General features: G+C 61.1%; 1 protein-coding gene across 2 annotated transcripts; it reads left to right on the top strand.

Annotated features, from left to right (window-relative positions):
* Window positions 1-208: 208 nt before the first annotated feature.
* Window positions 209-24,080, top strand: TMEM201 (transmembrane protein 201). Of its 2 annotated transcripts, none has more exons than XM_055582384.1 (11): window positions 209-718; window positions 7,248-7,392; window positions 7,735-7,929; window positions 9,077-9,253; window positions 10,446-10,798; window positions 11,227-11,430; window positions 16,919-17,157; window positions 19,187-19,258; window positions 19,872-20,171; window positions 20,925-21,059; window positions 22,134-24,080. In XM_055582384.1, exons 1-11 carry the CDS (start codon window positions 606-608, stop codon window positions 22,229-22,231), a joined length of 2,031 nt encoding a protein of 676 aa, XP_055438359.1. In that variant the 5' UTR covers window positions 209-605; the 3' UTR covers window positions 22,232-24,080. The 2 variants fall into 2 exon arrangements, with proteins under 2 accessions (XP_055438359.1, XP_055438360.1); XM_055582385.1 differs by having other exon boundaries at window positions 221-718; window positions 7,272-7,392.
* Window positions 24,081-24,759: the final 679 nt, after the last annotated feature.

The following is a 24,759-nucleotide window of genomic DNA, read 5'->3' as shown; positions in this document are numbered from 1 at the left end:
AGTGTTTCATCCCTCTAAGACAATACCTATAGCTCTGACATTCTAATAGTTGAATTACTTTCCGAAGCATTGGCTGTCCCATGATCCAATTACCCTCAGGAGCGGAGGTCATGTTTCTACAAACTAATTTTTTGACTATTGGAGTGGCTTCAGTGGAAGAAGCTTAAGAAGTTCCAAGTTGCCGCAAAACAGCATCGCGCGTACGGGCCGGGTTTGGCGAGGCATTGGGAAAACAGGACAAGCAGGGGAAAGACACTAGCTTGAGATGCTGAAGTTGGCGGACTTTTGCGGAAGGCGCCAGAGAGAGAGGCGGGAGCAGAAGACGGCTGAGCAGGGCTCCGCGTCACCTCCCACCTCCGGCCACGGGAGGGCGCGCTCGGGCCAACACCGCGACTTCCGCCGGCGCCCCGCCCACCAGGCTCGCCCCGCGCTCCGATTGGCTGCGCGGCGGGAGCGCGCCGAGTCAGGAGGCGGGCCCGCGCCGGCTACAAAGCGACGAAGGTCACGGCGGGAGGAGGCGCGCGCCGCCGCTCCGAGTCCTACCCGCGGCCCTCGGCCCTGCTGCCGCCGCCGCCTGCCACCGCCCACCGCTCGCACCGGGAACCATGGAGGGAGTGAGCGCGCTGCTGGCCCGCTGCCCCACGGCCGGCCTGGCCGGCGGCCTGGGGGTTACAGCGTGCGCCGCCGCCGGCGTGCTGCTCTACCGGATCGCGCGGAGGTGAGTGCGCGCGGCCCACGCAGCCGGCGAGTATCGCGCCCCCGCCCTCCGCCCGCGGCCGCCCCGACCCGCACCGGCTCCCGGGCCGCCCGGCGCCTTCTTGTCCGTCAGCCTCGAGGCCGCGGCGTGGCGGTGGGGCCCGGCCCGCGAGCCCCAGCGTCGAGACCCGTCGTGCACGCCCCGCCCCCGGAAAGAAAACCGGGCTGGGGCTCCTCTGTCGGAAAGCGGCGGAGCGGGTTGGGGGAGCCCAGGAATGTGGGGCGCGTGGGGGGTACGAACTTCCTCCCCCGCGGAGACCCGTGCAGACCAAGCCGCAGGATCTGCAGGGCCCCCAAACCCTGCGGGAGAGACGAGCGGGTGTCGAGCCGCGCTCTCTTCCGCCCGGAGCCCTGATCCCTGGTCCTCAGGAGCACGTTGCGGTAGGTTGAGTACTGGCCGGCGGTTCCTGAGGCGGCCCAGGCTGCCTCGGGCGTTGTTGTAATCTCACATAAGCCCATTTCAGTCACAGCCGTGCTCTGTCTAGAGAAGCGGAGGGACAAAAGAGCTGCAAAAATTGTTATCAATTAGACGAGTCAGGATGTGAACTGAAGCATCCCGACCGTGGAGCCTGCGTCCCTAACCTCTGGACTCTGCAGCCTCCAAGAGCAGGAAAGCCTGACATGACATACTTTAGGGGTATTTAAATACTGCGCTGGGCTTCTGCTGGGTGGGTTCAGTGGCGGCCCCCTGCCCTGGCCCAGGTTCACAGACCTTGCTGACCCCTATGCAGAGCTGGCCTATCATGGGCTTCCGTGGTCAGGGATAAAAGCTTACTGGCCCTCTTATTTCAGGAGGACCTCAGGGGCATCTCCACTGTCTCCCCACTTGATCCACCTTTGCAGGGAACAGGAAAAAAGGTGGGGTTGTGAGAACATTCTGGAGAACATCCTGGGTGGGTGGGTTTGTAGCTTCAGCAGCAGATGTTGGAAGCTCAGCTCTTAGGTGGGAGAAGCAAAGGAACTTGCCCACAGCCAGTCAACAGCAGGCGGGGGAGCTGGGACTTGAACCTGGAGGGCTTGTCTGTTCTTCCTTAGCCACCACTGTGTACCGCTTCTTACCCAAGGGGAAAAGACGTGAGAGCGACTGAGTCACAGTCTTCCCGGGGGAAGAAGGGGTGGGAGGGACATCAGCTGTGTCTGCAGGATGAGCCAGAATGGCAGGCTGCGGAGGGGGTGGCCCCACGGGACCCTTGACAGCCCACAATTCAACACCTCCAGGCTTTTGCCCAGTTTTTGGAAACTGGAGGGGCTCACAGGATCAGCTGGTTCACATCAGTCATTTTATACACAAAGGTACTGAGGTGCAGAGGTGCCCACCACTTGCTCAGATTCCCAGAGCAATGTTGACGGCAGAGGTGTGTCCAGAGCCCGGTTTGCCTCCCAGGAAATGCAATGAAGAGTGTCAGCCCAGAAATCACAGCCTGAGCCAGGCACTGCCACCAGGCTTTGTGGCCCCCACCCATATTGTGTGGCTGGATTTGAGCTGGATGTGCCCACTGTGCCTCTCTCTTGTGCTGCAGCTGTTCCCGGGGGTGGGGGTCGGGGGGAGCCTGTCTGCCCTCCTGGGCTGCCCGCCACAGCCTTCCCTTTCCTGGAGGCAAGAGCCTGAGACCTGCGTGCAGTGTCCTGCGAGCTTTCTGAGGGGAGCCACGAGGGTACCACTGACACACCTGAGTCGTGATGTGGCCCTGGTACCCATCGGCCGAGAGGACAGCCCTTTCCCGGGAGGTTCTGAGATGCTCCTTGAGTGCTGGCTTTTATCTGGGGTCATAAATTGGCCACTGTCATGATTCAGAAGCAAGACCAGCCCCCAGACTGAGCCCTTCTCCCTCCTGGAGGAGATCGGTGACAGTGAGGAACGGCTTTGGCCATAGTGTGGGTTTTAAATGACCCTAGAGAGGGCATGTGAGGAGAGTTGTTTTTGGAAATGGACTTGGCCGGGTGGGTGTTTGCAGGCTCAGCAGAGAGGGACAGGGACGGAGGACTGGCCATGGAGCAGGGGCAGGAGCCTGCTTTTCTGAAGTGTTGTGGTCCCCAGAGCCTCGGGCAGGGCCAGCCTGGCTTCCTGCCCATGGAGTCCTCTTGCCTGGACTGCCTGTGACCTGGGGGGCAGTGCGTGCTGCTGGTGGCCCCATTCAGCAGATGAGAAAACAGAGGCCGAGGAGATCGGGCTTCCTGCCCAGCAACACCACGACCCTTCAGCTCCTAACCAAGCCTCGTGCCCTGGGTCCTCACTGAGCACCTTGGCTGCCGCTCTGCACCCAGGAGGCCAGGTGGAAGCCCAGATTATACTTCGCCGGGCTTGCTCGCCCTGGACCCAGGCAGTCTCAGTGGCTTCTGTGCCCACTTCACCCAGACTCTCACCCCCAGACTGCTGCTGGGCATCGTGTTCATCTTCTGCCGGCACAGCCTGCTCATGGCTGCTGGAGCCCCCAGACGTGGTTATTGGATTGTCCACTGTCTGGTGTTTGGAGACGAGAGGGCGCAGCCTCCTGGGTAAAGGAGTGGAGCCTCGGCCACACTCCTGCACACCTCTCACCACGCTGTCCTGCAGCCATGCAGTCTGGCTCCCTGCACACACACTGGGTGGTCCCCACCCCCTTGCCTGGCAGTCCCAGCCGTTTGAAGGCCATCTGCCCATTGGCCCTGCTGGCCGGCAGGCCTGTCCTTGAGGGTGACGGCTGACGCTCTGCCCGTTGGCTCTCTGCTGTGGCATCTGTCGCAGCTGCCCTGTGCAGTCGTCGTTCTGTCCTTGCGTCCGGGTCAGGAGTGGGGAGCCTCGTGCATCTCTGCCTCCTTTCTAGCCTAGCCTGTGCCTCTCCAGCCGGGCCATGCTGAGGAGCCAGGGCCATCCACCGAGAGCAGACCCGGGCCTTCTGTCTGATGTTGGCTGGACCGCTGTGGACCGAAGTGTGCTTTGCCTAGAGGCTGGAGTGGGTGGCCCGGAGGCCCGTTGGTGCTGGTGCCTCTGCTCTGCAGGAGCCCCTTGGATTCTCGCAGGTGGATTGCATAATACTCAGGGCACAGAGTAGCAAGCAAGGCAGTGCTTGGGGTCCCTCAGGGACCCCTCACCTGGGAGGCTGACCTCTCGAGCCCTGAGGAAACCAGCCTGACTGTCAGAGACCATCATCCAGACCTGCTGGACCAGCACACAGGTCACAGGCTTTGTGCCTGGTCCCCCTTGGGGGACTTCGCAGAGCCTGGTGTGGTGGAGACTGCTTGACACATCGGCCTCCCCCAGACTCTGAGCGCTGCTACCCCCGCCCCCAACCCTTAAGAGGGACTGAGCCCACACAGTGTCTCCTCTGTGTCACATTGCGCTGGGCTCACAGCTGATGCCCACCCCCGGCAGGGGCCAGGACCAAGGGGCATGGAGCTGCAGCCCTCAGAGTGGTGGGCTGGAACTGCCCCCCTGCCCCCACCTGACCTCTTAGGATGTGGCAGGATGTCAGGGCACGAGCTTTGCTATGACTAAGCATGCACGTTTGGGGCTCACAAGGCAATACCATCATTAGGGCCTGTGTTCATCTTTTTCCCGTTGTGTGTTTGGGGCTGTGGAGGGATGGTTCCAGAACACACAGCTGCCCCCTGGTTCCTCCCGTGGGGCCCATCCTGCCCTTGGCTGTCTCAGGCCTCCCCTGACCCAAGCAGAGCCCGGGAGCTCAGCACGCAGGCAGCAGGGGCTGGGTAATTACCTTCCAGAGCCTCCAAGCCAACCGCCCATCCTCTGGAGCCTGGTCTTCTACTGGACGTGGCCTGGCCTCGACCCATCTAAGTCTCTCCTGCCTGTGTCACGGGGTCACTCTCTCTTGGCCCCTCTGATCTTGTCTACCACAAGGGGTTTGACCAGAGCTTCGCTGGGAACAGAGGTAGTTGGCGCGGGAGAGAAGTAGGTCAAGGGGTTAGGAGGGGCACAGGGTGGGGGCGTTAGCCTGAGCAGGAGCAGGACGGGGCTGAGCTGGCTCCCACGTCAGGCCCGGTAGAGGCGGGTGCAGTGCCACAGGCCAGGGCCGCCTAGCCACTGTGGAGACTATGAGCTGCAAGGTCAGCCATCAAGTGCAGCCCGCGAGTATGAGTCACATGCGCCCACCTGTCTGGCATGTGAAGCTCTGGGCAGGCGGGAGCATCGCTGATCCTTGGAGAACTGACATCCACACCTGGCATCGCTGGTCCGTCTGCTGCTCACAGGCCTTAGCGTGCTCCCAGAGGAGCTGTGGGGGATGACACCCTACCAGGTGGAACCCATCTGGTCGGGGTGGCGGGCAGCTGCTCTGTCTGTGAGAGAAGACCCTCACCCCCGCAACCCTGGGCAGGGATTACCAAGCCAGAGCTGTTGGCTCAGCATGTGCGTGCTAAGTCGCTTCAGTCATGTCTGACTCTTTGTGACTCTAGGGACTGTGGCCCACCAGGCTCCTCTGTCCATGGGATTCTCCAGGCAAGAATACTGGAGTGGTTATCATGCCCCACCCCAGGTCCCTCGTCCGACCCAGGGATGGAACCCGTCTCTGACGTCTCCTGCGTTGGCTGGCAGGTTCTTTACCACTAGCGCCACCTGGGCTGGCCCAGGCCTAATCCCCCCTCCCCTCCCGGCCACCCCTTTCCAGTCCGGGCTCACTTCCCCACCAACGAAGCTGGTGATTGAGGGTGAAAACAATGACTTCCTGGGTGGGAGGGGCTTTGTGCCTGGCCCCCGAAGCCCAAGCCTCAGTTCCTGATCGCCCACCACGGGTGCCCACCACTGGACATCTTTATTCACTTCCTGTTTGTCTTTACTCATGGGCTGCCAGCCCTTCTGCTGGCTTCTCTCCAGTGGCAGGTGTGGTATGGTGGGCATCTGGGGTGGAGGGGCAAAGGGGCCCATCGTGAGGCCAGCAGGACCCAGGGGAGCAGGGGAGAGGTGTTTGGGCCTGCCTCACCGCCCCTGTGGACACGCCTGCCCTCGTGCACTATTACAGAGAAGCCTGTAAAGCGGTTACAGATTAACAGAGAGAAAGCCAAGTGCTTAATTGCCCAAGTGCGGCTTCTCGGCAGAGAGGGTTCCCACACCACTAGGCGCCTCCTTCCACTGCTCTTGGCCTGAAGGCCAGTGAGGCTGTCAGAATGCCTCCGCTGACCACCTGCCCAGCCCAGCGCTTCCTCAGTTCTCTCACTTGATCCCTCAGCACCCTTTTCGGAGCAGGGATGGTTGCTATCCGCATCAGCCAGATAAAATGATTTTCCCTGAAGGCCACACCATGACCACGGGGCCAGGCTGCCCAGCACTGCTGTTTCTGAGCCTTGCCCTCCAGCTCGATGATGCTGGGGCAAGCCAGGGTGCCCGCTTTGGACCCTGGGACCCTTCCCTGCAGGGTCTGGTTCCATGTCCTCTGGGCTTGCTTCTCTCCTCCCCTGCCATCCCCATGTAAACTGCTGTTTATTGGGCAGTCAGCCAGGTTCTGGAAGCACTTCCCACACTTGTCTTGTCCACAGATGATAGGTAATAAGACTGAGGCTTGGAGAACTCTTGTGATCTGCCCATGGTCCATGGACAGGCAAGGCCAGGAGGCAGCTCAGTGTCAGAAGCAGGAGTTCTCTTTCCAGGGGGCCAAGCCCCCGGACAACCCCAGAGTCAGCACCCTGTGTTACAAAGCACCTTTACATGTTTTGTGTCTTTGGGCCCTGATAACACGCAAATGCCAAGGCTGAGAGAGGAGGGATTGGCAGAGCTGGGACTCTGGCTCCCAGAAGCTTGGGGCTGTGCCATCCTCTGGACAACAGGGGTGTCCACGTGTGATATGACTGCCCATCCCAGCAGAGGCCCAGACGGCAACCCCACAGCTGGATGTGGACTCTAGGGGCAAGCAGGGAGACAGGAGTGGCAAGGCCAGGACCCCAGGCTTGAGCTGCCACCTGTTATCATGGATTTCTGGGACTGGAGGGGTTTGCCTGGCAGTTGCCATGTCCTTACCTCCCACACCCCCTGACACACACCCGCCGAACAGCCAGGGAGATGGATGGAGGGGACTCGAGCACAGATCCCTCAGTGTCTGGGCCGGGATTATCCTGCACACCCACCTGTCACCACGCGTGTGGCTGGCGAGGGCCACTGTGGCCAGCCTGTCCTGTCCCCAAGCCAGGGAGGGCTGGCCCCGGGCTGAGCAGCTGTCTTCAGTCCCCACCCTTGGTCTCCTTGGCCCTGACTCTCCTGGGGCTTCTGTGAGCACCGAGGCCCCTTCCATCTGGAAATTCCCCAGGGAGCACCGTTTCCTCAGCCTGGGAATGGGCCCAGGTCTGTGGGCCTTGCAGGAAGGGAGGAAGGGAGGTCCTGGAGCCAAGTCCCTGTCAGCCCGTAGCCTGGCTGGCCCCGGGTTCCTAGTGCGTCTCCAGCTGACCCCAGGGTCAAGGAGGCTTGGCCTGGTTGGCTGAGGATAAGCCCAGGTCCTGTGGACGGGTTCATGGAGTCCCCCGCCCTGCTTGCCGCCCACCCTCCCTGGTCTCTCATCCTCCCGCAGACTCCACTCTGTCCTCGTCCGCAGGATGAAGCCAACACACACCGTCGTTAACTGTTGGTTCTGCAACCAGGACACGGTGGTGCCCTACGGGAACCGCAACTGCTGGGACTGCCCCCACTGCGAGCAGTACAACGGCTTCCAGGAGGTACGCCCCCGCCCACCCCGGCCACCATCCAGGGCCGCCTCTGAGGACCAGCGCACAGGCTCAGGGAGCCAGGGTGACATGGGCAGTCATGGCAGTGACATGGGCGGGTTTATGTTCAGACCCAGGTCTTTTCAGACTCTGCATCTCGCCTGAGTTGGGGTTCCCTGTGAAGTTCCTTGGGAAGAACAGCTTCCGTGTTGCATGTAAAGAGAGGGAGTGTTAGCGATCCACCTTGGGGAAGTATCTGCATGTGGGACCTCTGTCCGGCGCCCGGCCTGAGCGGGGTCAGGAGGCTCCTGCCTGTGGGGAGGCCTCCCCCTGACTCAGGTCCTCCTCCCTCAGAATGGCGACTACAACAAGCCGATCCCCGCACAGTACCTGGAGCACCTGAACCACGTGGTGAGCGGCTCACCCGGGCCCCGCGCCCCCGCCCAGCCCCTGCAGTGGGTGAGCAGCCAGGTGCTGCTGTGCCGGAGGTGCAGCCACCACCAGACCGCCAAGGTCAAGCAGCTGGCCGCCTTCTCACCACGTGACGAGGTGAGTGGGGGGGCTGGGGATGCTGGAGGCAGTAGAGCCGCTGAGGGGCGCCCCCTCCTCACCCAGAACCCCGTGCTGGCCTGCATTCCGGATGTGTGATCTCAGCCACGCGCTTCTCACACTTCTGTCTCGTGGTCACTGCTGTGGGGGCCCCAAGCCTGGGAGCACCTGCCAGTCCAGAGGGATTTGTCCCTGGGCGAGTGGAGGCAGGGTCCTTGGGCTCCAGCTTGGGGCCCTGTTGGGTCCATCCTGTCCGTGTCCTTCTGAGTCCGTCTAGCCCACCACCTGGCGGGCAGTTGGCTCTGGAGTGGGCGAGGCTCCTGGCTCGTGGAGGGCGAGGGGAGGTGGGTGCTGCCCAGAGGCTGGATGTCAGCCCTTTGCCTCCTGGGTCCACGTGGAGGCCAGAAGCCTTGTCATCTAGCCCATCTCTCCTCGCCCAGTCGGGGGTTCCGTGACCTCAAGAGACAATGCTTGCTGAAGCTCAGAGACCCTGACTTTCCCCAAGGCCCAGTCTGGGAGGGAGGTGGGGAGGGAGGAAAATAGAGGTGAGCTGGGGCTGGGTGGAGAGAGCTGGGAAGGCTGCCAAGAGGAGGGCAGGCACGTGTGACGGGCAGTCAGGGTAGGTTTCTGGCACCTTCACTCCTAGCAAGAGACAAGCCAGGACCCTCCTGCCCCTGCAGACTGAAATGTCTGGCTCCCCTGCAAACAGGGAAGCATGTGCTGCATCTCCTGGGGAAGGAAGGGTGGGCCTCGCGTTGCCTGGGCTGTTCCTGAAGTGCAGAGGCCCTTCAGTTCCTGCCGAGGCCCTGACCTGGCCAGGGGCTTTCTCGTGTTTCCTGGACCACTGGCTTCAGTGAGGAGGCAGGTCTACCTCTAGGTGGCCCATCTGTTCAAGCCCAGGTGGCGTCCGGAGTCCTGGAGCAGGGCCTGAGCAAGGGCCACATGCCAGGCTCTGGCCTCCAGGTGTGTCCTTGGCAGCCACAGAACTAGCTGGAACGTCCCCTGGGGGCCCTGCTGTGTCCAGGGCTGTGGGTGGCCCCTCTTCCCAGGCCATTGGTCCTGTCGAGCCCCCGAGGAAGCAGGTACAGAACAGGAATGACTTGCACATGGTCACCCCTGGGACCCTGAGCCTGTGCCCCCTCCGCAGGGCAGGTACGACGAGGAGATCGAGGTGTACCGGCACCACCTGGAGCAGATGTATAAGCTGTGCCGGCCGTGCCAGGCGGCCGTGGAGCACTACATCAAGCACCAGAACCGCCAGCTCCGCGCCCTGCTGCTCAGCCACCAGTTCAAGCGCCGGGAGGCCGACCAGACCCACACACAGGTGCGAGGGGCGTCCCAGCCCCCAAGTCTGTGCAGGAGACCCCTTCCCAGAGGGCGGGCCGGTGACCGGGGGCAGCTCTTCAGAGCCAGGCCCTTCCTCTGGGGCAGCCACCTTCCTGTGGGGCCGCCTCCCAACCTGTGCCCCAAGCCAGAGTGGAGCAGGGGTGGGGGAGGGGGTCCCAAGGAGAACTTCGTGTGCATGGCCAGGGTTTCTGGGCTGCCCTCCAGAGCCTGGGCACCTCCCAGCACCTCTGGGGATTCCTGCAGCACCTTTGTAGTGGGTGCTCTCCGAGGTACCCTGGAAACCAGGCAGGAAGGTTGAGTCTCTGTGAGAGGGCCTAGTGTGCGGCGTCCCCAGGGTTTGAACCTTGGACCAGCTGGCTAAAACCATTGTTAATTTTTGTCACTGTGCTCAGATGCTGGAGTGTCCTGCCATAGAAAAATGTGATATAGGAGCAGGTGGATTTAGAAGTAAAAACCATCCTCCCCAAAGAAATTCTCCCCCTGCCCTGGGTCCCCAGAGGTACCTAGCTGGTGGTGGCCGTCTGGCCAACCAGCTGGTGTGAGATTTCCAGTCTGCAGCCAGGCCCCTGACCACTGGCCCGCATGCCTGTTTGCACAGAGAGCTGTGCTGACCCTTGCTTTCCCCCGCTCCACTGTCTTTCAGACTGAACAACTTATTGTTTTTTCTTTCTTTTTAACTTTGTATTTTGTGTTGGAGCATGGCCAATTAACAACATTGTGATAGTTTCAGAGGGACAGCTATGGGCCTAAGTTAACAAAGTTAGTAACCGGTACTTTCTAACGTTGACCAGAGTTGTGTGTACGTTCATTAAAATTCTAGTTAAAACCGCACAGTAGGAGTTTCTTACGATAACTTGAAAATGATTGGAAAATGTGTTTGGAAAAAAGGTCGCCATCAGATCAGAGGATCACTGTAGAGAATGTGGCAGCACAGCCCCCCCGCCCACAGTAGCTCACAGTGGGGTGAAGGCCCAGGAATGAGACACCAGGGGTGCACCAGAAACGAAGCCAAGAGTGCGTGAGAATTTAGGGCACCTCTGATCACCGGGAGCTGGTGGTTCTTCTGTGAGTGCTGGGGGCCCCTGGCCAGACCCCCATGCACAGAGTGGGCACCCGGGGGGCTGTCGGTGGCTGTGGCCCTGTCACTGACCTGCCTCTCCCTCCCTCAGAGCTTCTGCGCGTCTGCGGTGAAGGCCCCAGCGCAGGTCATCGTGCTCCGGGCCCTCGCCTTCCTGGCCTGTGCCTTCCTGCTGACCACAGCGCTTTACGGCACCAGCAACCCCTTTGCCCCGGGAGCCCCGCTGCCCCCGACCCTGCCACCTGGTAGCAATGGCTCGGCCCCACCAGACAACGGAACAGCCACCGGGGCTGAGGGCTGGCGGCAGCTGCTGGGCCTGCTGCCCGAGCATGCGGCCGAGAAGCTGCGCGAGGCCTGGGCCTTCGGGCAGAGCCACCAGATGGGCGTCGTGGCGCTGGGCCTGCTCACCTGCCTGCTGGCCATGCTGCTGGCCGGCCGCATCAGGTGCGTGCGGGGCAGGGACGCAGTGGGAGGCAGCTCAGCGGAGGCAGGGGCCCTGGGGCCACACTGCGTCCTCTCCCCACCCCAGGCTCCTCACCGCAGTCGGGCAGTGGTGACCTAGCTCACGGGGTGTAGTGCTTGCCTGTGCAGATGCAGACCCTGTACCGAACGGCGTCCCCTTCCTCTCACCGCAGCTCTGAGGGAGGTTTCCTTGCCCCGTTGTACAGAGTAGGACACTGAGGCTCAGAAACACTGACTCAGAGCCATGGGGTGAGGAAGTGTTGGAAGTGGCATTGAGAGCCCCGTGCTCTGCTCGGGCCCTCGATGGTCTCCTCTGAGCAGGGCCAGGGTGAATGGAGGAGGCAGGAGGTAGGGGGCCTGGAGGGGCCTCACCCACCTCTCTGGGCCCTCACTCCCACTCTTCCCCACAGGCTCCGGAGGATCGACGCCTTCTCCACCAGCCTATGGGCCCTGCTGCTGGGGCTGCACCTGGCTGAGCAGTACCTGCAGGCCGCCTCACCCAGCTGGCTGGACACGCTCAAGTTCAGCACCACGTCCCTGTGCTGCCTGGTGGGCTTCACGGCAGCCGTGGCCACGAGGAAGGCGACGGGCCCACGGAGGTTCCGGCCCCGAAGGTCAGAGAAGCAGCAGTGACTGCGGGGGGAGGACAGACGGACCAACAGGCCCCGGGCTTTGCCCGCAGCCCGGACAGGGCACCTCTGTCTTGCTTCTTTCTTACCTGCCTCACTCCCGCCCCCACCCCCCAGGTGAGGGTCCTGGCCCAGCCCCTCCACCTCCCCTAGGAGTCAGGCCCCCCCATTCCTTTCTGGCTCCACCAAGCCACCCTCCACCCAGCACCCCCAAGTGCTTTCTAGCTGGTCACCACTGCCGCCACCTTTCTGGCCAAAGACCCCACCACCACTGCTCTGAGACCGGAACAGGGCAGCACCCATACTGCCTGCCTCTGCTCCGTGGCTTCCACTGGCAGCTCAGGCACCCCCACACTGGCCGTGGCCCCTTTCCTGGCACTGACACCATCGGAAGAGGGGTATGGGCCTGTTTTCTGCTTCTTCTCTCACCTTGCCCCGTCACTGAGCCCCCAACATGGGCTGGCGACGGTGGCTGCAGGCTGGGCCCTCGCCGTGTGGCCTGACCACTCGGGCTGCTGGGTGTGGGCAGGTGCTGCTGAGTCAGGGCCAAGCAGAGCCCCCTACCTTGTCCCACTCTCGTTTCTCTGGTCTGTCCTTTTGGTCCTACCTGCTGTCAGTCAGCCCCCGAGGAGCTCATGAAACCATGAGGAGGCAGGGCTAACCCCAGGGTTCCCTGCTCTGAGAGCCCGTTATCCCTCAGCCTCCTTCCCCAGGGATGGAGAATGCAGTTCTTAGACCCAGACTGGCCTTGACCATGAGTTTGTGGGGCGAGGCCCATGTGGAGGTGGAGGGTAGAGAATCATGCTTCTCCTGTGATCAGCAGGTTTCCCCTAACAGCCAGCCTGTGGTGGGAGATCGCCCAGGAGGGTGGGGGGAGGGGTCTACATGCTCTTTACTTCCCTATCTTTTGGGCACCGCTGTGAGCCAGACAGCGTAACTGGGGCACACACACTCTGCCCACTCTCCTGGGAAGCCCCTGGCTCTGCCCTGAAAAGGCAGGACCCCAACCCTTACAGCCCAACCCTCCACTCGCTCCCTGCAGGGCTGGGGTTCAGGCTTCCCAGGCCAAGGTGACTCTGATTGGCAGGTAACGGGGCCCTGCCCCTTTCCCTCCATGCCAGGATGTCCCCAGTTTCATCCCATAAACCCCACCTCCATTATTAGGCCCAGAAAAAGTTCCAACTGCCCGAAGTTCGGAGAAGGCAATGGCACCCCACTCCAGTACTCTTGCCTGGAAAATCCCATGGACAGAGGAGCCTGATAGGTGGCAGTCCACGGGGTTGCACAGAGTCAGACACGACTGAGCGACTTCACTTTCACTTTTCACTTTCACGCATTGGAGAAGGAAATGGCAACCCACTCCAGTGTTCTTGCCTGGAGAATCCCAGGGACGGGGAAGCCTGGTGGGCTGCTGTCTATGGGGTCGCACAGAGTTGGACATGACTCAAGTGACTTAGCAGCAGCAGCCCGAAGTTAGCACTGAGTAAGGGGCTCAAGGGACACGCAGGCCCATGACACCAGGTCCTTGTCCCTTGTCCCCCTTTGGCTTATCACCACTTTCCTTCTGGCCTCTCGAGCTCCTTGGGGAGGCTCCTGCTTTCCGCCTTCCCGTGGGGCAGCTGCAGCGTCCACAGGGCCTCGGCCTCACTCTCCCTGGGCCAGGCCCCGCCACCCTCTCCTGTGCGCCATCTGTACAGTGAGAGCTGGAACCCTCCAGGGCCCTGAGGTGCTGGCGTAGGAGTGGACATGCTCTGGAGGCTGTTCTCAGCCTGGGGGCTGCCTCCCAGGACTGTGGCAGGGGGTAGAGCAAGGCTGCACACCCCTGCAGGGCCTCGTGTCCTAGTCATTGCAGTGAGCACGAACCCGCTCCAGGTATGCACCTGGGGACCTGCACGAGCCAGTCACATGTGTGAGGGTGACACTCAGGGCTGTCACCTGACTGAGCCTACGGGGTGAGTGAAGAGTGCCCAGCTCAGGCCCGACCCCCACCATCCTTCTGTTCTCGGGGTCCTGAGAAGCCAGCCCACCCCCCCACCTGTGTATTGGGTGGCGCTGCGTCCCGATACATGGGCAGAGAGCTGGGTGAGTCAGGAGCTGGGCCCAGCTTGCTCTGGGTGGAGGGTGAGGTGGAAGAGCACTGACAAGGTGGAAGAGTGGGGTGGCCGGCCTGTCCCTTGCCTCTGTGAGCCAGCCTCCCGGAGAAGGGCGGCGGGAGCCCCGCGGGGACTGGTGTCTATTGGCTGTGTGTCCCCTGGTCTCTGGAATCCCCTGTTCTCAAGGAAACTGGCAGCATGGTGCTAATTACCGCTTTTCTTGGCATTGAGTAGAAGCAGGACATCTGTGTGTACGCGTGTATTTAAGTTAAATTATTTATAATAACCGTAACCAGCTCTCACGCTGGCCAGGAGCCTGCTGAGCAGACATCTCTCCTGCCCTCTAGCGGGCGGGGACGGAAAGACACCCTCGTGTCGCGAGATGGACCTCATCGAAGGAAGGCTTCCTGGCATTTTTAGAGTTTGTGTGATTTTTTAAACCACGCATCTGTCCCTTCAAATTCCATTACGTGGAGCATATTTCAGCACCTTCTGACATTACTGGCGACAGCTGAGGAAGTGCGGGCACCACTGGGACCATGGCTTATTCCCTGGGAGTATGTTGGCCTCTTCTCCTCTCCACTGGGGACCACCACCAGACCCTCCAGAGTGGGGGATGGGGGCGTGGGACCGTCTTCTCCCCCAACCCCAGGCCAAGTAGGCTCCCCCATAATGCTTGCCCGGAGCCCCTGGGAGAGGCTGCTGTTCCTCTGCCTGCGACCGTCGCCCAGTGTCCCGTCCTTTCTGTTGTGTAGACGTGGATGACTGTCTAGTGACCCTGTAATTGCTGTAACCACAACTCCCGGCCTTAGATGTAGTGTGTTTGATGCTGTATTTTCAATAAATGCCTCCGGGGCCCTGCTCTGACCGGGGGGCGTCAGGCACCACGTCTTTTCTGTTTTTTCTTTCTCGTTCCTTCAGAGGCTTCTTTGCCAGGGGCGGGGGCTTCGAGGGATGGGAGCGCCCGCCAGAGTCAAGTTTGGGAGCTGGCGCCACGGGCCCCGAGCAGCTCAGGGCCCACCGTCCTTGGGTGGCGCGTTTATTTCCTTGTCTCCCTAAGCTGCTCCTTAAATGTCGTCCTCTCTCTCCTCCCACTCCCGGCCTGGGCCAGGATGGGGTTGGAGAACAAGAGGCCCCCCTCAGTGTCAGACGGCGTGCAGTGCAGCCAGCGGCCCGCCCCTTCCCCAGAGCCCCTCCATCACGGCGGGCACACAGGCTTGGGTTCCAGGGCCGGATGCCTCTCTGAGATATAGTTTGAGGGCACAGGTGGTCTCTGGGGTGGGGGGTGGGGGTTGTTAAGAGGAAGCGTCGGTCTGTGTGCCAGGCCCGGGAGCCTGGTGGAGGTGGGGCTCCTTTGACAGAGGCTCCCAGGGTCTGTCTTCTGTGGAGCCAGGACAAAGGCTCATGCCTGACATTTCACACGATCTGCTAGTTGAGTGATGCCACCACGTGTCCCAACAAGAGGGTCAGACTGAAGAACCGTTTCCCCCCCCAACCCCCCAGTGCCACCTTGTCCACTCGCATCAGAGACTGGGAGAGCACCTGTACCAGGTGGGCAGCCCCAGGTGTTAGCAGGACCTGCAAGGGAGGAGCTGGTCAGACCCAGCCGGCCACCTCTAAGACCCATGGCCCAACTGGGCTTTAGCTTGCCAATTACTTGGGGTGTACTTCGGCCAGCGCCTGGCCTGGCCCAGCCCATGGGCTGCCCAGTGGGGTAGCACAGGAAGCCCAGGGCAGGCAGACATGCTGCCGCCCCCTGGAAAGGCTCAGGCGTGTATGTGTGCATGTGTGTGTGTGTGTGTGTGTCGTCGTCTCTCCCCCACCCGCCTCCACTCCCCACTGTGGCCCACACACCCTGCCCTCAGGCTGCTGCTGCACACAACAACCAGGGGTCCTGGGGTAGGTGCAGGGAACGGGGCTTTGTGTGACTGGAGCAAGTTAGCCAAGGGTCCCAGCGCACCCACACTGCCCCTCGGTGCCGAGCATCCCCCCCCGACCTCCGACCACTCCCCGAGGTCATCGCTGTCCTGCTGCATGGCATCACAGTTCTAAAATGACAGCACCAACCTGTGTCTTGTGTGTTAGAGTCAGAACCTTCCCCAGGCATTTTGGGGGAAAGGAGGTAGGGGTCACCCTAGGCAGAACGGGTCCTTGGGTGGAATGTAGGCACGTCTAGCCTGGGGCCAGCCAGCCAGGTGCCCAGAGTCGTCTATAGATTTGCTTGATAGTTTCCACACCTTGATTTCCCCATGTCCCCCAAACACTGGGCCCGCCTTTGGTTCCGAAGTCCAGGTGGCCTCCTGGCACTTAGAAAGGCAATAAAAAGGTCACGTGATTCTCCAGGCGGGCATCAGCTGACCCACCCTCTTAGAAGTTACTTAAAATGAGGGGAAGGGGTGAAAACCAGGGAGATCAGTAGACTGAAGCTTGGCCAGCTTTACCCCAGGTATGCAGCTGGGGTGGGCGCCTTAGCCAGCCCCCAGCTCTGCTGCAGGGCCTGAGCCAACCTGCCCGTCCGTCGGCACATTGTCCTTGGGCTCAGTTGTGCCCTGGGACTGAGGTAAGGCTGGACCTCTGCAGCTCGGTCCAGACGGCAGACTAATCCCTTATTAACTGCCTCTGCCCCCTCCCCCTCTGTAATCAGTTGCCTTAATCAGAAGCATGGTTGACATTCTGGCTTGGGGCCACTGGGTCCTGTGGTGTGATCTGTACCGCGCTCAAGTTAAAGAGACACTGTCACCTTCCGTCTGCGGACAGCCTCGCGATGGCTCACAGCTCTTTCTAAGTTGGAGTCTGGCTGGCGTCCTGCCAGAGCCTCTTCCTGGAGATCCCCAAGCCTGGCTGCCTCCCCCTCTGCTCTGCCAGGGGCTTTAGCGGAGTGTCCGGTGTCTGAGACTAGAAAGCAGCAGCGATGGGACTCCCGGGGTCAGGCCCAGGGGAGCAGGGGCTCCCCGAGCTCGGCCACTGAGAGGAGGCTCTGGGCACCAAGCAGGAAGTGGCCCAGTTGAGCGCCCGGTGCAGGACTGGGCGTTTCTGCTTCGAGGTGAAGGGTTGGCGTGAGGTTGGCGAGGGCGACAGTGTCACTTTAATACCGAGACTCGTAGTAGACCTAGTTTGCTGTGAGGCTGAAGGGGATCGAGGGGGCATGCAGGGAGGGGTGGGTCACGCCAGCACCTCCCAGCCACCTGCTCCTAATGGCGTGAATGTGGTTGGACCGCTTTTCTGCTGCAACTAACACACGCCTCCTCTGGGACCCCAACTCGGGCCCCACCTTGCACCGTGGGGGAGGGGAGGGGGCCCACCGAGGTGGAGGCCCTGCTACAGAGGCCCCCGGGGCTGACCTGCTCCTCTCTCCCATGCCCCCCCGGACTCTCTCATAGGTGCTTCCCAGGAGACTCCGTCGGCCTCTTCCCCACCAGCCCCAGCCTGGCCGTCCCCTGCCCGAGCCTGAGCATCACGGGCCCCTCGCCATCTTTGTTCGTCCCCACCCCGCCCGGCTTCCTGCCGATCGCCAACCACCAGCTGTTCCGGTCCCCCCGCCGGGCCTCACCCTCCTCGCTGCCTGGCCGCCTCAGCCGGGCCCTCTCGCTGGGAACCATCCCCTCTCTGACACGAGCAGGTAAGTGGCACTAAAAGGCATCGGCGGGCAGTGCGGGGCTCGAGGCACCTAGCTGAGCTTGAGGTGGGGGTGGGGGTCCTGCTGTGGAGTTGGCGGAACTGGGTTCAAACCCTGGTGTGTCTACTCAGTAACTGCCTGAGCCGAGGGGCTTAACCATTCTGAGCCTCGGTTTCCCACAAAAAACAAATGAGGCCAGTCGTGGAGCCCGCCCTGTGTGAGGGCTAAGCCCGGCGATGGCTTAATGCGCGTGCGCGTCACGGTTCTCACTGGTTTTATCCCTGCTGCTCTGTGACCCTGTGGATCGTGTGCTCTGTCATGTCTGACTCTTTTGTGACCCCGTAGACTGTAACCTGCCAGATTCCTCTGTCCATGGAATTTTTCAGACAGGAATACTGGACTGGGTTGCCACTTCCTCCTCCCCGGGATCTTCCCCATCCAGGAATAGAACCCAGGGTCTCCTGCATCTCCTGCAATTTTCAGGCAAATTCTTTACCACTGAGCCACCTGGGAAGCCCCTGAGACCCTGGGGGCTGGAAAATTTGCCCCCAGCCTCTGTGGTCCAGGGCCCAGGGATTTGGTTCAAGCCTGTCGTGTTCATGGAGCCCTAGTGGGCCCAGCATCTGGTCCCCACCACAGGAAGCTTTGTCTCATCCCTCCCCTTCCCCAGCAGGATCTTTCCAGGGGCCCTGCCGGGTCTTCTTCAATGACCCTCCTCACTTGGGGAGGCTGCCTGGTGTCCACAGGGTTTGCTTTATCCTCTGGGGGATGGCCTGGGGGGGCAGGGCGGTGCAGCAGGATCTGGCCTCCAAGAATGTGGGCAGCATCTTGGTTAAGCTGGGCTTTCTGACATGTACTATCTCTCTGAAACCCCTCAGCAGTTCCCCTGTGCTGAGGCTCCCCCCGCCCAGCCCGACATCCCCTGGGCCCGTTCTCCCCATAACTTGCCCAGCAGCTGTGGCCGCCAAGACCTGGGGTTGAGCTCAGGCGTCTTCTCGCCCTGTGTGCAGTCCAGCGGCCTCCTAGGTAGCGGGTGGGTCACACTGCAGGAGGGACAGCTCGCTGGACACACCGTGAGCCGAGCGGTGGGTAGTGCTTGAGGCCTGCAGGGTGGGATTGACGGGGGTCAGACTGAGCCCTGAGTAGTACCGAGATCTGGACTCCAGGCATTTCCATGTCACCTGACGTGAGCCATATTGCTGGGAGAAGGGCCTCGTCTGGTAATGGTTATTCAGCAGAGACCCCTAAGCAGGTGAGTCACAGCTCAGGCCCTGCTCAGACCTGGGGCTGATGGATGGGGCCCTGGGGGCCCTCTGTGAACAGCCCCGGGAGCTGGGACAGAGGGGAGCGGAGTGGACAGGAAGGCCCTGGACTTGGGAACCTGGGGACCCAGCAGCTGGGCCCATCCGCAGAACGGTGTTCTCTGCAGAGCCTCCAGGGTCGGGGCAGGGACCCAAGCTCTGGAGCCTGTGGCGGACGGCACGGGTCTGGCCCCTGCTTGCTGTGTCCACAGGCAGTCTCCTTGCTGCCCTGGGAGGCCTGAGGTGAGGGCTCAGGAGGCCGCCTGCCCCAAGGGCCCAGGGTGGTGCTATGGGACACAGGTTGGTCTCAGAATGACGTGTGAGGGCTGGGACCCAGTCGCCATCACTGGGCCAGCCCTTGGCTCAGGTGTCAGGCGGCCCTGGCAGTCCAGGATCCGTCTTGCCCAGCTCTACCTGCCTCTGCAGCTCTTGCTGCAGGCCTCACCCCGGCTCCCTGCAGCTCACGCTGGGTGGGAAGGCCCCTCCCCTGCACCCACCGACAGGTTAGCAGAGGAGGCGGGACTCAAGGTGGCTGGAGAAAAGAAGGGCACAGGGCAGGCGCCAGACCTGGCCTCCCGTGTGGCCTGCATGGGTTCCAGTTTCCTTATTTGTGAAGCGGGGACCTGCCCTTGAGGACACAGGATGTGGGGTGACGCAGAGCAGCCATGCCTCGGGGAGGGGTTGGAGACGGGCCATCTCCCCAGGGACCTGTGTTGCCTTCCTGTCTCCAGACTCAGGGTACCTGTTCAGCGGGAGCCGCCCTCCATCTCAGGTGTCCCGACCCGGGGAGGTCTCAGTTTCAGGTAAGAAGGACCGAGCGCCAAGGGGAGTGATGGGAAGCTGGCTCAGGCAGGCAGCGTGTGAGCTGGGGTTTCCAGAGCGTGTGTGCAGGGTGGGACGGCAGACAGGCCCTTGGAGGGGATTCTGTTCAAATCCCAGCCCCCAGCCTCCCAGCCGTGCAGCCCTGGGCGAGTGCCTGACACCCCGTGCCTCGTTTTTCTCTTCTGTGAAATGGGCACCAGAGTTTCTAGGACTAGCTGCGGTGCCGTCGTCCTTACAGCGGTGACACGTGGAGGTAGCTCTTGGAAATGAGCAGGGCCCAGGTTAGCTGAGCCCGGGTCTCCAGGGTTTCTTTCTCCCCATGCCTTGTTCTCAGCTGAGGGAGGTAGCAGAGACTTTGGACAGATATTGGAGAGGGGCAGAGGGGGCATCGCTGAGGCTCCGCGATCCTCTTCCCCCCCCCAGGTGCCTCCTCCCACAGTTCCCAGCAGGGGCCCCTGTGCCCAGCAGTCTAGGCCCAGCCTTGGCCTTTCTCCCTCGGTCGGTAGATGAGAAAGCAACAAATCAGAATAGGCACTCCTGTAAGCAGAGCGAGCACTCACAATGTTGTCGTCTCTGCCTTCCTCCCACCTCCAGATTACTTCTCTCTGCTGTCGGGCAGCTGCCCCTCCTCCCCGGTCCCCTCCCCAGCGCCCTCCGTGGCCGGCTCGGTAGCCTCCAGCGCCGGCTCCCTGCGCCACCGCCGGCCCCTCATCAGCCCGGCCCGGCTCAACCTGAAGGGGCAGAAGCTGCTGCTGTTCCCGTCGCCCCCTGGGGACGCCCCACACACCCCCAGCAGCTCTGACGAACACTCGCCCCACAACGGCAGCCTCTACACTGTCGAGTCGCCCCCGGCCCCACAGAAGCAGCCAGCACGGGACACAAAGCACACGGCGGGTACGGCCCTCTGACCTCGCCCTGGAGGTGGGAGAGCCCTGCGGGCCATGGGAGGCCTCCAGTCAGTGTGCAGTGGTGGGGACACCATCAAGAGGTCGCTCGGGGCCTGTCCTGGCTCTTACCTGACTGTGGCCGCTCTCCCAAGTCCAGGCACCCTCCAGCCTGGCTTCTGGTGACCTTGAACCCTTCAGGACCTTGCCCGTAGTTGGCTGCTTTTATTTCCTTCTTTTGCAATTGACTTGGAGGATCCTCTGTTCTGTGCATCGGGCTGCAGATGTTTTTTATTTTGTTCAAATGCTGTTTTTCTACAAAGTGTTCTAGAACGTTTTAACTTAGGCCTCAACATTTAACATCTAGATGTTTCCCACGAACCTGTGGATTTCCTGTATCTCTCATGATATCAGAAGATCTGGCCATACCGGGCTGGACAGGTAGAAGGGCAGGCTGAGGTCCCTCGCCTCAGCCTCTGCCCCTCCGCAGCCCTGCTTGTGACATCGTCTTCCACACCTAGTGGCGTTTCAGTTTGCAGCTCCTGACCCAAAGCTGCCTCCCTTCCCAGCAGCTACGCAGATAGGACCTGAGTGAGGAACTGGCCACCCACTGTCCAGGGCAGGCCAAGCGAGTTGGGACCAGCAAGGCTGGATGGCCAGCGGCCGCATTCATGGACCATCCTGGGATTGGAGGAGGAGCTGCCCACATCTGTCCCTGGGGGTGCTCCCCCAGCTCCCACTGAAACGCCCCTTCTCCCTGCAGACACGAAGTCAGTGCCAGAAGGGGGCAGCAGCTGCAGCAGCCGCTCCATCAAGAAAGAGGACGACTCATCCCAGTCCTCCTGTGTGGTGGACACTACCACCCGAGGGTGCGCCGAGGAGCCCACCAGCTGGCGAGGTCTGCGCCCTGTGGAATGTGCGGGAAGAGGGCAGGGCCGTGGGTCTGCAGCCACTGTCCCCTCCTGTCTGTCAGAGAACAGCCCCTCAAGGGCCCTCGGGTGGCAGAGGGTGGTTTGATGCCCCCGCACCTGCTGGGCCCCCTGAGGCTCAGCAGACAGCATCCCACGGCCAGGTTACGAGGGTCTGCGCCTGCACTGTCCCAGGAGCCTCTGGCCTCAGGTGACTGCTTAAGTCTAACAGTTATGGTGTAATCAGAATAAGAATCTGGCTGCCTAGCTGTACCAGCCACATAGGTGTCCCAAGGCACCATACGTGTGGCCTGCGCTGCTCAGGAGGACAGCGGGTACAGAACACTGTCACCATTCCATAAACTTCCCCAGGGGGGTGTGGGCCTGGGCACGCTGGCGGCCAGTGCAGAGGCTGCAGGCCGTGCTGGGCAGCAGTTTGCCTGGGTTCAAATCCAGGCTTCTCAGCTTGTGAGCTGGGGGTGGGCTGTGAGACTGAATTGGGGTTCTGGGTAAAGCCCAGTGGTCAGGTTCTGACACTTCCCTGGGGCATGTGGAAACCGTGTGTATTGAGCAAGGATTTTCCTGAAACAATCATTTTGGGCTGACCGGAAATGGGGGCCGCCCCCAGATCTGGAACATGACCCAGCAGCATCAACTTAGGGTGGGGGGCCCAGTCAGCAGCTTATTACCTTGAGGCCTGGGCAGGGGCCTCCTCCTGTCCTGACTGTAAAGCTGGTGTCCCCATGGCAAGGTACAGGTGTTACTGCCCTAGCCAGGTACCTGCCTGGTGCAGAGTCAGGAAGGGAGGTACCTTCAAGGAGTCAGGACTTGGGAATTCCCCAGAAGTCCAGTGGTTAGGACTCTGCGCTCTCACTACCAAGGGCCAGGTTCCTGGTCAGGGAAGATCCCATAAGCTGCAGGGTGCAAAAAAAAAAAAAAAAAGAGTGAAGACTTAGAATTCTGACAGCAGGTTCCTGGGGTCTTTTCAGATAGGAAGGCTTCTAGGGGGCGGGGCCTCAACGCCGCAGCGCTCAGCTCACTGGTCTCGGTTTTTCTCTTGGAAGGTCGTTTTGGCCCCTCCGTGATCCGGGGCCTCCTGGCCGTGAGCTTGACCGCCAATGCCCTCTTCACCTCGGCCTACCTGTACCAGAGCCTGCGCTGACCCGTGGTCCGCAGCCTCCTGGCACCCGGAGAACCTCGGAGGGTGCGCCCAGGTGCATGCCGCTGCCACCACTGCCGGCCTTGGCCCTCCAGAGGGCCCGCCGCCTCCGCCTCTTCTCCAGGGCCCTTGACCTTGCCTCCGGAGGGAGCCCTGTTCCCCACCGCCTTCTCCCCACCTGACAGACTCCAGGGCTGGGCGTGGTCTCGGGGGCGCACTCCTCCTAGGCTGGTATCAGTTGTGCGTTTGGTGCTGACACTCTGATCCCCAAGCCGGAGATCCTGGAGGGGCTGCGTGACTCTGGGGTCCCCTCCCTACCGTCCAGCCCTGCCTGGCAGGAATGCCACTACTACTGTGAGGGGAGCAGGAGCTGGGCTGCCCCCCGACCCCGCATCCCCAGGCTGTGATCACCTCTTTGTACTGTACTCCTTGACCCGGTCAAGTGGAAGGTAAAGCCCCCGTGGACACCCCCATGAGGACCGGCGGCATCTGCCTATGTCCTGCGCCATGCTGTGGGCTGGGCCTGCCCTCTGGCTCTCCCGGGTGGGCAGTGAGTTTCTTGCCCAGGCTCCTCAGAGTTCCTGGGTCTCTGGGGCCCAGCGGGACTAGTGTAAGCACCCCCGCAAACTCCCTTCTCCCTGCTGTGCCCCCATTTTATTACCTCTGGTGACCTTCCCACGCAGCAGCCCGGCCACCCTGAGAACACTACCCAGGGCCACCCCGTCTCTAGGCCCCTCCCTCATGCACTGCCCTCAGGGGCTTTGCTGGGCCCCTCTGCCCACAGGTCTCTGAGGACCCTGGACCCCTGCCCCCATCCTACCGTGAACTCGGCTCCTCTGGGCGTCCTGCGGCCGCAGTGGGCTCAGTGTGACCTCTGTCTCCAGGCCACCGTGGCTGGCCTGCTTCCTACCCCGAACCCCTCAGTCCTGCCACTGCCCTTCCAACTGATACTGCAGGTTTGTGCCCCACACAGCCCCCCGACCTTCGGTTGGAGTCCCATCCTGCCCTCGAAAGTCAGGCACAGGGACCCTCACGGTGCCGTGAAGAATGAGAAGACTGCGGGAGTCGGCATCCCCACGCCGCTGCCCCCAGCTCTGGATGCAGGTGTGGGGCGGCGTGCGTGTGTGCACACTCCTACGTGTGTCTGCACGTTTGTGCCACTCTGTGAACTCTGAGTCTCCTTAGGGGGAGGGTTGTGAGAGCAGGGGAAGGGTCTTCACTCTGTCATTCAGGGATAAAGTTTAATTTTATTTTTCTACACATTTTTGCCAGGTCAGGCGTTCCGCTCCTAAGCAGGATGCCCCCAATTCTCCCTGCCAGGGAGGTTTAGTTTTTTTAAGCTTCGGGTGCTTTTTTAGTATTTTTTTTTTTTACCATGTGGGGAAGGATTGCTCTGACTTCCCCCACTCCTGAGAGCTACTGTTTCCTGCCCTGCCCCCTACCCCGGAACACGGGGAATTGGGGGGCCAGGGGCCATGTTAGGTCCCTGACTCCAACTGCCAGAGATGGTTCCAACTCGGAGGTGATGCCTCTTGGCCCCCATCTGTACAGTGGGCATGTGTGTCGAGTTTTTTAATTTTACTTTTTGCCTAACCAAGCCAAACTCCATTCCCGAATGCCCTTCTTCTTTGGCTCTGAGGAAGCTCCAACTGAGTGCCCAGCCCTCTTCTTTCACCCTGGCCAGCCAGGCCCCTCCTGTCCAGGGCCTGTGGTCCCAGCGCCCCCAGGGGCAAGGGGGAGGCTGGGCCAGGAGGGGGCTGACTTATGTTTTCTTTCAAATAAAAACACAACCTTATTTTTCTTTACAAAAGCAGAAAAGGAAACCAAAAAAGATACCAACCTTTGAACTACACCTCAGTCTGTCTTGTCTTCATTTGCTTTGCTCAGGCGCCAGACAGGGTTGTGTGTATGTGTTGGGGGAGGGTGGGTGGAGGCATATTCACTCTATACAGAGCCCAGGGTGAGTGGCCCAGAGCTCCTGGTGTTGAGTGGTGGGTACCAATGGCTGTGTTCCCAGAAGGCCTGATGGATTTGAACAGGACATCAGCAGAGACATACCTTGCTGACAAAGGTCCATCTAGTCAAAGCTATGGTCTTTCCAATAGTCATGTATGGATGTGAGAATTGGACTATTAAGAAGGCTGAGCACCAAACAATTGATGCTTTTGAACTGTGGTTGGAAAGAGAAGACTCTTTGAGAGTCCCTTGGACTGCAAGAAGATCAAACCAGTCAATCCTAAAGGAAATCAACCCTGAACATTTATTGGAAGGACTGAAGCTGAAGCTTCAATTGTTTGGCAATCTGATGCTAAGAGCTGACTCTAGAAAAGACCCTGATGCTGGGAAAGATTGAGGGCAGATGTCTGGGGGAGGAAAAGGGGTAGATAGGATGAGATGGCTGGATGGGATCATCGATAATGGACATGAGTTTGAGCAAACTGAGAGATGGTAAAGGACAGGCAAGTGTGACGTGCTGCAGTCCATAGGGTCACAAAGAGTCAGACATGACTGAGCAACTGAACAACTATCAG

The sequence above is a fragment of the Bubalus kerabau genome, chromosome 5 (assembly GCF_029407905.1).
Source record: "Bubalus kerabau isolate K-KA32 ecotype Philippines breed swamp buffalo chromosome 5, PCC_UOA_SB_1v2, whole genome shotgun sequence".
Classification (NCBI taxonomy): domain Eukaryota; kingdom Metazoa; phylum Chordata; class Mammalia; order Artiodactyla; family Bovidae; genus Bubalus; species Bubalus kerabau.
Note: the sequence above shows the minus strand (reverse complement) of the source record. Positions and strands in the feature narration are given on the sequence as shown.

Bases quoted from the DNA above. Each gene is read 5' to 3' on its own strand.
- TMEM201 (XM_055582384.1), top strand. From the start codon at position 606: ATGGAGGGAGTGAGCGCGCTGCTGGCCCGCTGCCCCACGGCCGGCCTG. The intron at 719-7,247 runs GTGAGTGCGCGC...ATCCTCCCGCAG, and splicing joins CTCTACCGGATCGCGCGGAG to ACTCCACTCTGTCCTCGTCC. The intron at 17,158-19,186 runs GTAAGTGGCACT...TCCTGTCTCCAG, and splicing joins CCCCTCTCTGACACGAGCAG to ACTCAGGGTACCTGTTCAGC.